The 14,863-nt window shown below is 57.2% G+C and overlaps 4 protein-coding genes across 4 annotated transcripts; 3 read left to right on the top strand and 1 right to left on the bottom strand.

Annotated features, from left to right (window-relative positions):
• Positions 1-333: 333 nt before the first annotated feature.
• On the top strand, positions 334-2,046 carry PLICBS_000628 (serine/threonine-protein kinase tel1; the record flags this gene model as incomplete). The annotated part of the gene is made up of 4 exons (XM_018318347.2): positions 334-373; positions 430-477; positions 534-570; positions 627-2,046. The coding sequence occupies 4 exons, from the start codon at positions 334-336 to the stop codon at positions 2,044-2,046; spliced, it is 1,545 nt and encodes a 514-aa protein (XP_018183872.2).
• A 499-nt stretch (positions 2,047-2,545) lies between these two features.
• PLICBS_000627 (serine/threonine-protein kinase tel1) lies at positions 2,546-9,494 on the top strand (the record flags this gene model as incomplete). Its single annotated transcript, XM_065599637.1, has 4 exons — positions 2,546-6,921; positions 6,970-6,979; positions 7,193-9,413; positions 9,475-9,494. 4 exons carry the CDS (start codon positions 2,546-2,548, stop codon positions 9,492-9,494), a joined length of 6,627 nt encoding a protein of 2,208 aa, XP_065455709.1.
• A 786-nt stretch (positions 9,495-10,280) lies between these two features.
• On the top strand, positions 10,281-12,956 carry PLICBS_000626 (uncharacterized protein; the record flags this gene model as incomplete). Its single annotated transcript, XM_065599636.1, has 3 exons — positions 10,281-10,865; positions 10,921-12,833; positions 12,899-12,956. The coding sequence occupies 3 exons, from the start codon at positions 10,281-10,283 to the stop codon at positions 12,954-12,956; spliced, it is 2,556 nt and encodes an 851-aa protein (XP_065455708.1).
• A 426-nt stretch (positions 12,957-13,382) lies between these two features.
• PLICBS_000625 (uncharacterized protein) lies at positions 13,383-14,734 on the bottom strand (the record flags this gene model as incomplete). Its single annotated transcript, XM_065599635.1, has 2 exons — positions 13,383-13,484; positions 14,054-14,734. 2 exons carry the CDS (start codon positions 14,732-14,734, stop codon positions 13,383-13,385), a joined length of 783 nt encoding a protein of 260 aa, XP_065455707.1.
• Between the last annotated feature and the right edge of the window lie 129 nt (positions 14,735-14,863).

Genomic DNA, 14,863 nt, shown 5'->3' with positions numbered 1-14,863 from the left:
CCCATCACTTGAGCTTCCCGGCCAGCGTAGGCACCAGCAGTCACGAGCCTTGGTTTGTCATTTTGTGGTTTCGTCGCGCTGCACCTGGCTGAAGCTCCCGGCTCTCGATTCATTGGCATCAGCGTCATGGCAATTGGACTTTTCTCCTCTTTTCAAGCATCCTCGCAGCCGTCTGTCTTATTGCACTTGTACAACTCAGAGACGCGCTTCAGCATCTCGCGACACACGGTGGTGTAGCCGACGGGAGCTTAATGAGCAGGCGGCCAACCACCCATCGCCATAACCGTCGGTCGTGAGACAACGGTCCCGCCCGGCCAAAGCACCTTGTTCAAGATGGCCTCGGCTCAGAAAGCGACCGTCAGGAACCTCGCTAGTACGTTTTGTTGCCGCGGTACAGCGCTTGTGACAAATGCTGACCAGGCGTCTCAGGAGACATCAAATCAGGCGCGCCCAGAGACCGTGAGAAGGCAGTGGATGGTAAGTCTTGTAACATGTGACTTCCATCTGGTTCAATCGCTAATGGCTGTAATCAGATCTGTACCATCTGCTGAAGAACAAGACTGCAAATCTGTGTGTGCTTAGTGACGACTCTGCCTTCCAGATCTTGCCTGCTAATACGAGCACAGCACAGCTCTCGAGGACAAAGGATATCATGAAATTTTTGAGGCTCTTTTCAGCCTGGTCCTCGTCGAAAAGCCGGTCTATTATGACAACAGAAAAACGCAGGCGAAAAGAAACACCGCCGCGTCGCGCCTCTCCAAGTGTGCCTCCGCCGTAAGAGTGGCTGCATCGCGCGGCGTCGCCAGATTAGGCCGAAAGACGTTGCTCGCCTTCATAGATCATATCACGCAGGTGCTGCCGGGGCCGAATGATGACTTCGTGGCGCCTCTGCTCCAGGACTACGTCAAGGCTCTCGTCGACGTGCTTCGGCACTCGGCTCATGTTGAGTTGCTGGCGAGAAAGGATGGGGCCCCGTGGATAAGCTGTGTCGACTTCCTCCTCGATGTTTGCGTCTACATTTTACCCAGTGAATCTCGTTCCAGCGTCGTCGCCCTGAGCCGAGATTCCCCTGCACCTGGCACGCCGACTCTTTGGTCCACCGGAAGATCCAGCGGTTCCAATCAGAGCCAGAAACGGGTGAACAAACCCGAGGGTAGGCCCATTCTCGATGCTCTCGAAGGACTGGATTGCCTGGTTCAGGCAGCCAACGCCCCTGTTCTGCAGCGGGCAAAAGACGTCACGGACCTTGTCTTGAGAGTCCTGGCACTGAAGAACCTCAGTTTGGACCCCACGCAGAGCGCATGCTTCGCCATAGCAAACAACATCTTTGCCGTGACGCAGGCAGATGACTTTCAACTCGCAAACTCGCTCGTCAGAAACCTTCTTCCTCTGATGAGCTACTGGTGGAGAGCCGACAAGGTCTCTCAGGATGAAGCCATCAAAACCTTGCGGAACGAGATATCCAAAACAATCTTCTTGACCCATCTCCACATTGAGTATCTTGCGACTAAAGCTCTTGATGCGACGGTTCGGAATGACGTGGAGAATCTGGTCGAACCTCTCTGGCTGGAGTATGCAAAGCGAGGGGATCCATTTCGGTTACAGCTTCACGATCTGACATTCGCTACCTCATCACTGCCAGACGACTCCTTGAGGCTGCAGTCCTTTGGTTTGAGACATCATAACACTGAAGGAGAGAGCCACTGGGCGCTGGTCCAGAACATTGCCCTCCTGGAGGCAATACTTTTACGGATCAGGCGAAACCCGGGCGTTGCAGAGACGGACAGACAAGAGCAACCTCACAAGCGGCGCAGAACTCAGGAGAGCGCCAGCCGCATTCGGCTGAAGCTCAAGTCTCGGGACATCAACGAACAGAGGACAGCTCTGCAGCTGGTGCCATTTCTAATCGCGATCAACGTTCTGGAGACTGAGGAAATCAGAGACTTGCTGGCAGACCTGGCCGTGTGCGCGTCAAACAAGCACGCTACCACTGCATCATGGGCTTTGATTGCTTGCGCAAGGTACGCATCCCGCCAACCCTACTAATCAATTGCTACTGACCGGCTAAGCTGTGCCATGGTCCCCGAGATACGAGAAGACCTGATAGACACCTGGAGGCAAGTTTGGTCTATCGCAGCGAGGTCTGTGAGCCAGCCCGCCATCAGCCGTGCTTCCTGCTTTGCCCTGAAAACGATCCTGGAAGCGGACATACTCCCAAGGCACGCACTTACAGATGACCTCAACGGTTTCGTCGTCACAGCTGACATCAACGGACCGGCAATATTATGTGACACCTCGCTTTCCTTCATGTCATACTTACTCCAGGAACGAAACGTGCGGCTGCCGAATGCTAGTCAGGTCACTAGCAGTCACATCATCAGATGGGCATTTCTGAAATGGAATCCTAGTGAGTTGCATTTCCTATACAGTGACGTGTGGCACACAGTAACATGAGCGGCATGTAGGCGAGCCCGGTTATGCCTCCTTCCAATCCATCCACGTGCAGCCACTGGATATGGTGAATTTACTGCGCCTTTGCTGCGGAATGTCGGCCTTGGTGTCCAATGACCGACCTGCGCTTTCAGGCGCAGCTCTCAGCGGGGCCTGGAAAGTCCAGAAAGAGATTTCGCCATTCAACCGGTATCTCCTCCTTCTCGACCACAAGCTTGACGATCGGCAGAAGGGAGCCGGCGCCGATGCACCGTCAGAACCGAATATTCCACATGCCGATTCGAGCAACGTATACACGTCCCGAAAGCTTATCTTGGAGCTATTCTATCCCAAGATTGAGGAGTTGGTGTCCTTGAACCAGTCATGGACCAAGAAGGTCGGCGAAGGTGGTACCCAGATATCCCTTGAGCGATTCCAGAGCCTTCTGTCCGCCTGCATCATTGGAGCCATGCTGCTGCCGCAAGTCAATGACCTGAACTCCATGCAGTCAACAGCTGTTGAGCCGGCGTTGCTTGAGTTGGCCGAAAAAAGCCTGGCCATTGCTCTAGACTCGGTTGAGCCGCTTTCGTTTACTGATCTTGTATTGCGACTTCTCCGTCCATGCATCCCCGATCTCACAACGACTAGCCTTGGGCGCCTTCACAGCGAAAATGTCGGGCTCTTGCGCTTGATTGCCAAGGTTGCAACTGCTCTCGAGCGACAGCAACTCGTGCCTGACTTGGACAACCTGGATTCCATGGAGTTGGACGATGAGTTCGATTCTCAAAGCAGCAGGGCGACGACAGCATCTCAACCAAGGCCAATGCCGAGGCATAATACGCAGATGTCCACGAGCCTGAGAGCCTTCTACGCGGATACCAGGAGTCGTCTTGCTCTCTTGCGGGTTCTTGCTGTTGACACCAGCCAGGTAGGAATCGTACCCAACGCATGGCTGGACCAGCTTTTATCAATGCCCGACGACGACCTTCTCATGTGTCAGCGACTGCTGATAGAGGTCTGCGATTCGGACATGGTCATCGACCTTGAGAATGCCCTGAGACTTGTCCAGAGACTTGGTGCCATAATCGGCGCCTACGAATACCAATGTTGCGAAGTGGCTCTTACAACGTGCATCGAGGTCATCAACGGCCTGCATGGCGTCTGGCTGAATGACAAGGGAGACCTTTCCGATGGCGTGGGTGATCTATACAACTACTTCGTCAAGGTCTGCCTTCCGTCGAACTTTTTCTCACCGAGAGCGCAAATGTCAATGGCCCATCTTCTGTTTACACTTCTTCGCGTCGACCCATCATACGGGACAGATCTCGGCCTCGATTCATGCCGGACGTCTCTGTTGTATATCCTCGGCAGCGGAACGACGAAAGCAAAATGCTACATCGCGGACAGGATTGCCAATATATTCGAGCTATACATCCTGATGTTGCATGACGAGGTCTTTGTGGATGTACTGGACAGTCTACCAGCCAACTCCGAAGACAGCGCCGGCATTGCGTTCAGACTGCTAGTGCTTTCGCGCCTGGCTTGTCGATGGCCGACTCTGTTGAGGAGGTGCATCTACCATATTTTTGAGACTCCGGGGAAGATAGCGCAGGCTACGGAATACGCGAGATGGTGCCTAGCGGACATTGCTGCAGAACTGAATCTTGAGTCACCCAAGACTCTGTTCATGCTCTTTTCACGCCAGCTTCTCTATACTTGGATGGAAGGAGACTCCCTGCAGGATATCCCGTACTCGATATTTGGATTCCAGGAGCTTGCCGAATTGCTGCGATCCGCCCAGGCTGAGACCATGGCTCTAGGCCTCATGCGAGGACAGGACGCGACCTGTGCAGATCTCTCGCGTCTCATCGGGTCGAGCGAAGAAGAGGTCATTCAGCGAACCTTTGCAACCACACTCTCGTATGCCATGATTTACGGCGACGCATTTGCCGAACCAGGCAAACCCAAGGGAGAGGACCGCATCCGGAAAAAGCTTGGGGCGAAGTTATACGCTGAAGCAATCTACATCAATTTTGCGGACATTGTCGCACAATTCTTCGACCTCATCGATCAAGAAGACTCGCCTGAGCGAGTGTTCCGCCGACATCCAGACCTTGCGTACGCAGCTGACAACCTGGAGGCTATGAAAAAGATGTCACATTCTCCAGCAAATCTGCCACCAAACCAACAACCAATGTTCCGAGCGAAATATGTCATCCACGATCTTTTCAGACTTTGCCAGAGCACGGAGTTCCAGTTTCACGATCTGTGGACCCCCGCTTTGGTACTCTCAATCGCCAGGAAGCTGTTCAGCACTATTCACCCGGCGCTTGGATCCCTTCATGCCTGCTCAGTGCTGCGGAAAGTACGCTTGGTGATGTGCTTGGCCGGGCCGGTGGCTTTGGACTCTTACTGCCTGGAGATGCTGCTGAATTCGATCCGCGCCTTTGTCGTTGACTCTGAGTGCGCTGACGATGCATTGGGAATGACCAAGTATCTCCTCGAGGGCGGCGCCCAATACCTGAAGCAATCGCCGTCTTTCCTGGCTGGCTATGCCCTGTCTACATTGGCATCTCTCAGGGTGTTTCTCGAGTCGAGTCAGTCTAGCACAACTCAGGAAAGCCAGTTCAAAGCAACCATGAACAAGGCGCAGAGCTTTCACGAGTGGTTCGGCAGCTACCTGTCACGTTATGAGTCCCCTGCGTTTAAGAGCGACGCGCAAGCGACGTCATTCAAATCCATCACTCAGTCAGCGGCGCGAATAAGGTCCTCCGGGAATGCAGAGAAGGACACGTTTGAGAGCAGTCTACTTCTCGACATCTTAAGAGATAGCACCTCTGATGATGGGCTTCTCAACGAGCCATCTCGACGCTTGGCTTTGGGCCTTCTCTGCAGTGACTTCACTATTCCCCAGTCAGTCTCAAACGATGTGGTGGAAAGCGACGAGGACGCAATTGCTCATGCTGAGGGTGTCTGGAAGAGCTGCGAGGCGCAAGATCTGAGCCAAGACTATCTGGCCTGGGCTGGACGCGTTGTTGGGAGGTCCTTTGCTGCATCTGGTGCGATTCCCGACGACACTCTTCGCGAGTCACGCCTCCGTCAGTATTCCAGCATGACTCACGGATCTAATGGATCCGAAGAAGCCCTGCTGCGCCTTTTACAGGACCTCGCATCAAGTCAAGACTCTGTCGTTGCCGGTATGGCAGAAGCTGCTCTGAGAGGCACCGTTTCTCAAGCGGTGTTGCAAGATGACGAGCCCCTCGTTGTGGCATGCCAACGGAGCTTGAACGAGCCTCTGTTTGTTGCATCTCAGTGGGGGGGGTATCGCATACCGCCTTCCGAGACGCCAGCTGCATCGAGTATCGAGGCCCACAGCGTGTGGAAGGAGGAGGTGGCATCTCCGTGCTGGCTCACGCGGCTGAGCGTTCATCTCGCCGAGTCCGTTCCAGACTCGATCCTTTTGTCTGTGTTGCCCCCAATCTTGGCTAAAGTCGAGGGCTTCGCCGAAAGGGCATTCCCGTTTGTGGTTCACCTCGTTCTCTACTTTCTGTTGGAGCAGCAGCAAACCATGAAGCGGCAGCTGTCCACAGCGGTGAAGGGGTGGTTGATGTCCACAGCCCCCGCATCCAGGGACAACGTGAAGCTCTTGATCAATGCAATACTCTATCTGAGGACTCAGGAATACCCAAAAGAATCATCGATCGAGGATCGGCTGCATTGGCTGGAGGTCGACTACAGCGCAGCGGCTTCGGCAGCCTCTCGATGCGGCATGTACAAGACGTCTCTACTGTTTGCAGAGCTGATTTCCTCCGACAACACACGCGCATCGCGCAGGTCTTCGGCTGCCAGGGAAGCAGACATTAGCGACACGCTGCTGTCCATCTTCGAGAATATTGATGATCCGGACACGTACTACGGTCTGCCAGAAGAGGCGAGTTTAGCAAAGGTCCTAGCTCGCGTAGAGTACGAGAAAGAAGGCGCCAAAAGCCTGGCGTTCCGAGGCGCTCTCTACGACAGCAACATTAGACTTCGACGCCCTGAAGCTGAGACGGATGCTCAAGCGCTAGTCGGAGCACTGGGCACTCTGGGCCTTGCTGGCCTTTCGCACTCAGTACTGCAGACTCAACAGAACAACGGCGCCTCTAACGGATCTGTCGAGAGCACGTTTGGCACAGCTCGGCAGCTTGAACTGTGGAACCTTCCTGCGCCTCTTACATCAGAACACCACACCGTCGCTGTCTACAAGGCCTATCAAAGCATGCATCAGGCAACTGCCATGTCTGCGGTTCGGTCTGCAGTGTATGACGGCTTCAGCAAGATCATGCAAAAGACCACAGAAGCCACCGTCAACGCCACGACCGTCAGGAGCCGTCTTACAGCCCTTGCTGCCCTGGTGGAGCTGGATGATCTACTGAACGCAGCCGACGAAAATGACATGGATAAGAACCTGATTAAGTTTCGTGACCGTGATCGGTGGATGCGGAGTGGACGGTGAGTCTAGATCCTCGTTTCACGCGACTCCAGTGCTGACTTTATCAGGTATGACGATGTCAGTCAGATACTGTCATGCAGAGGGACGACAACGAGCATGTTGAGTCAGCATGCCCCGTTATTGAACAACACCAGGCTCACCACATCAGCCTTGAGGCGCTTTCAAGTCGAGTCGATGCTATTGGCGTCAGGGGTATACCGATACCATCAAGCAACGCAGGAGTCACTCAATGTCTCGACGGCATTGAACAAACTGATACCACTTTGCGAGGACTTGGGCCTGCATGTTGATGCTGCCATTAAGATCGAAGTGGCAAACGCACTATGGGACCACAGGGAAATGAGCACGTCGATTCGCATGCTCCAAGGCATCGACACAGACTCGTCTCTCAGCAAGCAAAGTATCCCGGTCAGCAGATCTGATCTTCTATCCAAGATAGGGCACAAGGTTTCGATCGCTCGCCTCGAAAAGCCACGAGACATTCAGAAGACATACCTAGAACCCGCACTCAAGGAGCTCAAGCGCGATGCCACCTCGGACAAGGAAGCAGGCGCGGTCTACCACCAGTTCGCCACTTTCTGCGACGAACAGCTACAGGATGTGGACGGGCTGGAAGATCTCGCAAGGCTACAGAACCTCAAAAAGGGCAAGAGCGAAGAGGTTGCTGAGCTCAAGGCACTCATCTCGTCAACCAAGGACACGCAACTCAGGACAAGATACTCGCACGTTCTCAACAAGGAGAAACAGTGGCTGGATCTAGACGAGCAGGAGCTCCGCCGCGTCGAACAGACTCGTACTGAGTTTGTGCGACTGAGCTTGGAAAATTACTTGTTGTCGTTGGCGACGTCGGACGAGTACAATAACGACGCGCTGCGATTTACTGCCCTCTGGCTCGAGCGGTCCACGGAAGACGTGACCAACAAGGCCGTGCAGCGCCATCTCTCATCCGTTCCGACGAGGAAATTTGCCGGCTTGATGAATCAGTTGACTTCGAGGCTGCAGAACCAGGACACCGCTTTCCAAAGGCTCTTGCTAGAATTGGTGTACAGCATCTGCGTCGACCACCCCTATCACGGCATGTACCAAATCTGGTCGGGCACCAAGGCGCGGGCCCAGCAAAAAGACGAAGTGGCAGTCCTTCGCGTCAAGGCAACTGAGAAGGTTGCCCAGCGATTGGCCGCAACGAAGTCTGTGGCTGACATATGGCTGGCCATCGAAAAGACCAGCAAATACTACCACATGCTTGCCATGGATAGGAACACGAGCAAGTATAAGTCGGGGTCCAAGATTGCGCTCAAAGACGCGAATGCGGCGCTAAACTTGGTTAACTGCCTCGCCAAATACCGGATCCCGCCACCGACAATGGACCTTGAAGTCTCGGCCAACAAGGATTACTCGCGCGTGCCGTATATATCCAAGCTGGAGCCGACCATGACGATTGCCTCAGGTGTGTCGGCGCCCAAAATCATCACCGCAGTGGGCAGTGACGGCAAGAAGTACAAACAGCTGGTCAAGGGCGGCCACGACGACCTCCGCCAGGACGCCATCATGGAGCAAGTTTTCGCCGCCGTATCGTCGCTGCTGAAGCTGCATAGGAGCACCCAACAGAGAAACTTGGGTATCAGGACGTACAAAGTGTTGCCCCTGACGGCCACGTCGGGGCTGATTGAGTTTGTGCCGAACACGATTCCGCTTCATGAGTTCCTCATGCCCGCACACGAAAGATACTACCCGAGGGATCTCAAGGGTTCGCAATGCAGAAAAGAGATCTTCAACGTGCAGAGCCGGACGGTGGAGACGCGGATCAGCACGTATCGCAAGGTGACCGACAAGTTCCATCCCGTGATGCGGTACTTTTTCATGGAGAACTTTACGGACCCGGATGACTGGTTCACGAGACGTTTGGCGTACACGAGGAGTACGGCTGCCATTTCTATGCTTGGACACGTGCTCGGGCTGGGCGATCGGCACGGCCATAACATCCTGCTAGACACGAAGACGGGAGAGGCCGTGCACATTGATCTGGGAGTGGCGTTTGAGGCTGGCAGGATCCTCCCCGTGCCCGAGCTCGTGCCATTTCGACTGACGCGAGACATTGTTGACGGGATGGGCATCACCAAGACTGAGGGCGTGTTCCGCCGGTGCTGCGAGTTCACGCTGGATGCGCTCCGCGAGGAGCAGTACTCCATCATGACCATCCTCGACGTGTTGCGGTACGATCCACTGTACACCTGGACCGTCTCACCGCTCAGGTTGGCCAAGCTGCAAAAAGCCAGGCAGGACGACGACACGGGGGCCGAAGAACCGGACCACAGTGAGGCCGACGCCAAGAGAGGGAAGAAGGCGGCGCACTTCAACGAGCCGTCCGAGGCAGACCGGGCGCTCGAGGTGGTGAGGAAGAAGCTGTCCAAGACGCTGAGCGTGACGGCGACGGTGAACGATCTGATCAACCAGGCGACGGACGAGCGAAACCTGGCGGTGTTGTATTCTGGTGAGTACGCCAGAGTTCTTGAGAGACTAAACATGGAGCATGCTAACAGAGTTTTGTTTAGGATGGGCCGCGTATGCTTGATGCGCGCACGAATATATGGCGAAGTCGGGGTTGCGTGGTTAGGCAATGTCGATCTGGTGCGAATGAACAGCTGGGTTGGGGTTGGCGATGGGATCACTTGGCAGGTACGAGGCATAGAAAGTGTCGCGTATGCTGCATGTACACAAAGCATTAAACTGTATCTACCATGTATATGGGCTAAGAAGAAACGCCATGCTCTACGTTCTCGAAATGGCGATGAGCCTTGAATTTCCAGTCGCTGGTGCAGGTTAGGCCAACTTGGAATGGCCCGCTGCCGCGGCGTCGGGTCGCTTGACGAGACGGTCGTTTGCGCGTCCAACGGGAACCAAGCCGGAGCTACTGCGCTCCCGAACCCACTAACTCCGTCGTCTAATGGCGGGGTCGGTCCCGCCCCGGCATTCGAGGTGCTGCTGCTGGCGCTGTAGCGCCACTACAGTTCCACCTACCTTGGCTGAAGAATGCAAGCAGAGGAACTGGAAGCTCCCACCTCTCCCAGCATCATCATCCACATCGAGTGACGCGACGACTCCCGGTGCAACCGACCGACTCCTCCGGCATTGCCAGCGCGACAGCACTCGCATCCGCCATCTCGGTTCCGCTGCTGTCCTTCGCAGTCGGGTAGTTTCTCGAACCCCAAAGCTCGACTTCTTCTAGCTCCTCCTCGCTCCGCCGTCGCCGAGAGCATCCGCGGACCGCACGCAGCCCCGACCTGGGGGGAGGAGCGCGCGAGAAGAGGCACAGAAAGTCCACCGTCGCGGGGCCTCCCGTCGACAGCGCGCGCGCCCCATGCAGGCCGAACCCGACACTCCTTCTCGCCGCCGGCCTCGCCTCTCCTCGTCGTCGTCCGCCGCCACAGCGGCTAAACGTCCCAAGTTCGCTGCAGATACGCCGCCCAGCATGGCCAGCGCGCGGGCGAGGGGCAAGATGCCCGAGACGGCCATCGATCTCACCAGTTCCGGCCCCGGCTCTCCCGTCGCTGCCGCGCCGGCGCAGGCCAGGCCCGCGGGCTCGGCCTTCCAGCCCTACAGCGGCGCCAAGAAGCTTGTCATCAAGAACCTCCGCGCCTCGACCAAGAGCGACGCCGCCCATGTCGACGAGTACTATGCGCGGACCGAGAGGGAGCTGCAGGCGGCCATCGATGCCATCCTGGCGGGCGAGCGTCCCGCGGTTCCGCTCGAGCGGTTATATCGCGGCGTCGAGGACATGTGCCGAAGGGGGCATGCGGCCAAGATTTGCGGCATGCTCACGAACCGTGTGGACCATCACCTTCAGGACGTGGTGTTGTTTAGGATAAAGCGAGCGGGAGCCGGCTCGGATCTGGACACGCTGAGGAGCGTGCTGGCCGAGTGGAAGACGTGGAATTCTCAGGCGGTAAGCGCTGTCCGTCGTCCCGGCTGATGCGGCGTTGACTGACTGATGGCGGCAGATTACACTGCGGTCGACGTTTAGCTACCTCGACAGAACATACCTACTTCGAGAATCACTACCGTCTATTAACGACATGACCATTGCCTACTTTCGGCGAATGGCGTTTGCACAGCCGGCGGTTCCTGCAGACCGCCTGACGGGCAAGCGAGCAGTGGCAGGTATCTGCGAGATGGTAGAGTACGACCGTCGGGGTGACGGGCGCATGGACGGCAGCCTTCTCAAGGACGCCATAAGAATGCTTTACGTGCTCGGCGTCTATGTTAAACACTTTGAGCCGCTGTTCCTGAAGCAGTCAGATGCCTACTTCAAGGAGTTTGGCGAGTCCTGGAGCGGTGCCAGCCTCAAAGAGTACATTGCGGCATGCGAGACGCTGCTGCAGAAGGAAGACTACCGATGCATCGCCTACAACCTGGAGAGTACCACCGAGAAGCAGCTCATGGACTCGGCCTACAAGATCCTCATCGATCAGTACTCGGACAAGCTGTTGAACGGTGGCAGCCTGGCACACCTATTGTCCGAGAAGGACTTTAAGTCGATGAAGGGGCTGTACGAGCTGCTGAGGCTGTCCGGAATACAAAAGAAGCTGAAGGCACCGTGGGCCGACTACATCCGATCAACAGGGGCGTCCATCGTCTCAGACAAGGAGCGCGGCGACGAGATGGTGCTGCGGCTGCTGGAGCTCCGACGTTCACTAGACCTGATGATTCGCGACGCCTTCGACAAGGATGAGGTATTCTTGTGGGGAATGCGCGAAGCATTTGGCAAGTTCATGAACGACCGGGCAACAGCTGCCTGCTGGGACTCGGGGACGTCCAAGATTGGCGAGATGACAGCCAAGTACATTGACATGCTGTTGCGAGGCGGCCTCAAGGCGCTGCCTAAAGATCTCCTGTCGGACGTCAAGGACCGGGCCGCGGCCGAGAAACTGGGCCACGCAAGCAGCGCCGACGAAGACGCAGAGCTCGACCGACAGCTGGACCAGGCGCTCGAGCTGTTCAGGTTCATCGAGGGCAAAGACGCGTTCGAAGCGTTCTACAAGAAGGACCTCGCCAGGCGGCTGCTCATGGGCCGCAGCGCGAGCCAGGACGCGGAGCGCAACATGCTCACGAAGCTGCGCAGCGAGTGTGGCTCCAACTTCACGCACAACCTGGAGCAAATGTTTAAAGACCAGGAGCTGGCCAAGGATGAGATGGAGGGGTACAAGCAATGGAGAGACGCCGAGCCGGAGCGAAAGGCCCGCGTGGATCTCTCCGTCATGATCCTCTCGGCCTCGGCATGGCCGACATACCCAGACGTCCGGCTGAACCTGCCCGATGCAGTCGCCACGGAGATTGAGCGCTTCGATGGACACTACAAAAATAAGCATACGGGCCGCATTTTGACGTGGAAGCATTCTCTGGCACACTGCGCGATCAAGGCGTCGTTTCCCAAGGGACCCAAGGAGCTTCTCGTGTCGGCGTACCAGGCCGTCGTATTGATGCTGTTCAACGACGTGTCCGGTGAGACCGGGTTCCTGACGTACGATCAGATATCGGCGGCGACGGGCTTGCAGGGCGGAGACCTGGAGCGCACGCTGCAGTCGCTGGCGTGCGGCAAGGCCCGCGTGCTGTTGAAGCACCCCAAGGGCCGGGACGTCAAGCCGACCGACACTTTCTCCTTCAATACGGCGTTCTCGGACCCCAAGTACCGCGTCAAAATCAACCAGATCCAGCTCAAGGAGACCAAGGAGGAGAACAAGGCGACGCACGAAAGGATCGCGCAGGATCGTCGGTTCGAGACGCAGGCGGCTATTGTGCGCATTATGAAGAGCCGCAAGAGCATGGGGCACGCAGAGCTCGTGGCGGAGGTCATCAACTTGACAAAGAAGCGCGGCAGCGTCGAGCCTGCAGCGATCAAGAAGGAGATTGAAAGGTATGTCGATCTATATCGCAATGACGCCCCCTCTGGCAACGGTTGGAACTGACAGTGCAACGCAGCCTTATTGAGAAGGACTACATTGAGCGAGAGGACAATGCCTACACGTACCTGGCGTGAGGCGCCATGAACGGGACACGGTGTTTTCGGCGCATGTCATGGGCTTGTCTGGTTACATTTGGCCGTGGTGTTTACATGGGCATTGTCGGGCGGCGGGAGGCAGCACAGGCCCTTTACGACATCATCTTCTCTCAGACAGGATTACAGGGTAGACAAAGAAGAAGACTTTGCAGCGTAGTTGCAGCGCAGCGTGTGATGCCACGACGTCGTCGTCGTTCACGGGGTGGCGAGGACACCGAAGTGCGCCTGAGGCCTGCCTGCAGGGGTTCTTCGGTATGGAGGCTCCGCGAGGGTGGGTGCATGCTCCGCCACCCACCCCGGAGTCGGGAACCAGGATCGAAGAGGAATGACGTGTTTTTATTTTCGGTAACTATCCTCGTTCACTCCTCCACAACACTACTACGTGTGTAGTTTGTACACGGGGACTTACACGCCTGTTGGGGGCCGGCTCAGGTCCTTGTAAAAGTACACCCCGTCCACGAGCTGTCCGTCCACGGGCGAGATGCCGTAGTTGGGCACGGTGCCGAGCTGGTTTTTGAAGTCAGCAGCAAACATCAACCTGTACTTCTTTCGTACACACGAGACCGAGAAGGGCATCGGAGGCAGGGGCAGCGAGGGGGGAACATGACGAGCATGCGGGTCGGGTCGGGGTTGTGGTGGCGCGAGGGAGAGCACGTTCTGTGAGAGACGAGATGGACGGACCTTGGTGTACCCCAGGGCAGGGTAGAGGCGCTCCTCGGCGACGGATCCTGCCGTGGTGGAGAGTTGCTGTTCGGGGGAGAGGGGGGGATGTTGTCAGCCGCGAATACAAGGCGAACGAGAAATCCGGGGAGGGGGGGCAAGTGGCGAGAGGAAAGGGCAGGGGATGGCAGGGGAGGGGAAGAGTTGGAGGGGGGAAGGGGGACCGAGGAGCAGCAGCAGAGCCTCAACGCAACGCAACGCAACGCAACAACGGTCCTACATGGCCCCCACCCCTTCCCTCTCCCTCTCCTTTCATGCCACCACCATCCCACCATCATGACCCATCCTCGGTAGCAGGAGAAAAGCCGAAGCTCGAGGGCAGCGCATGCAGCAAGGGGAAAACGGGCAAAACGTACGAGCAGGGTCCTGCCTCGCTGGCGGCCGGCGTCCTCGACCGCGGCCATGAGCCGCTTGCCCAGGCCGGCGCGGCGGTGGTCCGGCGAGACCATGAGCATCTCGACGTCGGCGCGGAAGGGGCCCGTGTCGGTGTCTGGGGTGGCGAGCTCGACGACGCCTGCGATGTCTATGCCTGCGTTTACGTCGTTGTCATTGGCGTCATGGTTACCGCTGCCCTGATGCTCTGAAGCACCATCACCAGCGCCAAGTCCAACACCACCAACACCGCCACCCCCAGCATTCACGTCAGCACCAGCGCCAGGCACAGGCACAGGCGCAGGCACGGAAGCGGCAGCTGGCAGGGCGAGCAGGACGACCCTGCGCCCGGCCTCGGCCTGGGCGACGCGCTCGTCCCAAAAGAGCCGCATGCGCTGCCACTGGGCGGCGCCAAAGGGCGGGTGGAAGCGCATCAGGGCGCCGTCGAACTGGATGCAGGCGACGTGCAGCGCGACGAGGGCGTCGACGAGGCGCCGCCGGTGCTGCTCTCCCTGGACCCGATAGTAATAGCACTGGTCCTGGTTGTCCTTTACTTGCTGAAGGCTCTCAGGATGCGGTGCGGCGGCGTTGCCATCTTGGCCGGGCTCGAGGCCGGCGGGCGCCACCACCACCAGGGGCACGATTCGATAGGCGCTGTGTGCCATCGTGGGGCACCTCTTCGTCGTGGGAGTCGCTCTGGGCCGCTTGTTTCAGACGGCCGTCGTTGTTGGTTCGTGGCGTGGCGGTGGTGGTGCTGGTTGGTGCGTCATGGCCGTGGCTGTCGGTGACGTCGA

This window comes from Purpureocillium lilacinum (genome assembly GCF_023168085.1).
Source record: "Purpureocillium lilacinum CBS 284.36 DNA, scaffold_1, whole genome shotgun sequence".
In the NCBI taxonomy this organism is placed as follows: Eukaryota; Fungi; Ascomycota; class Sordariomycetes; order Hypocreales; family Ophiocordycipitaceae; genus Purpureocillium; species Purpureocillium lilacinum.
The sequence above is the reverse complement of the archived record's forward strand: the minus strand, read 5'-3'. Positions and strand labels throughout refer to the sequence as shown.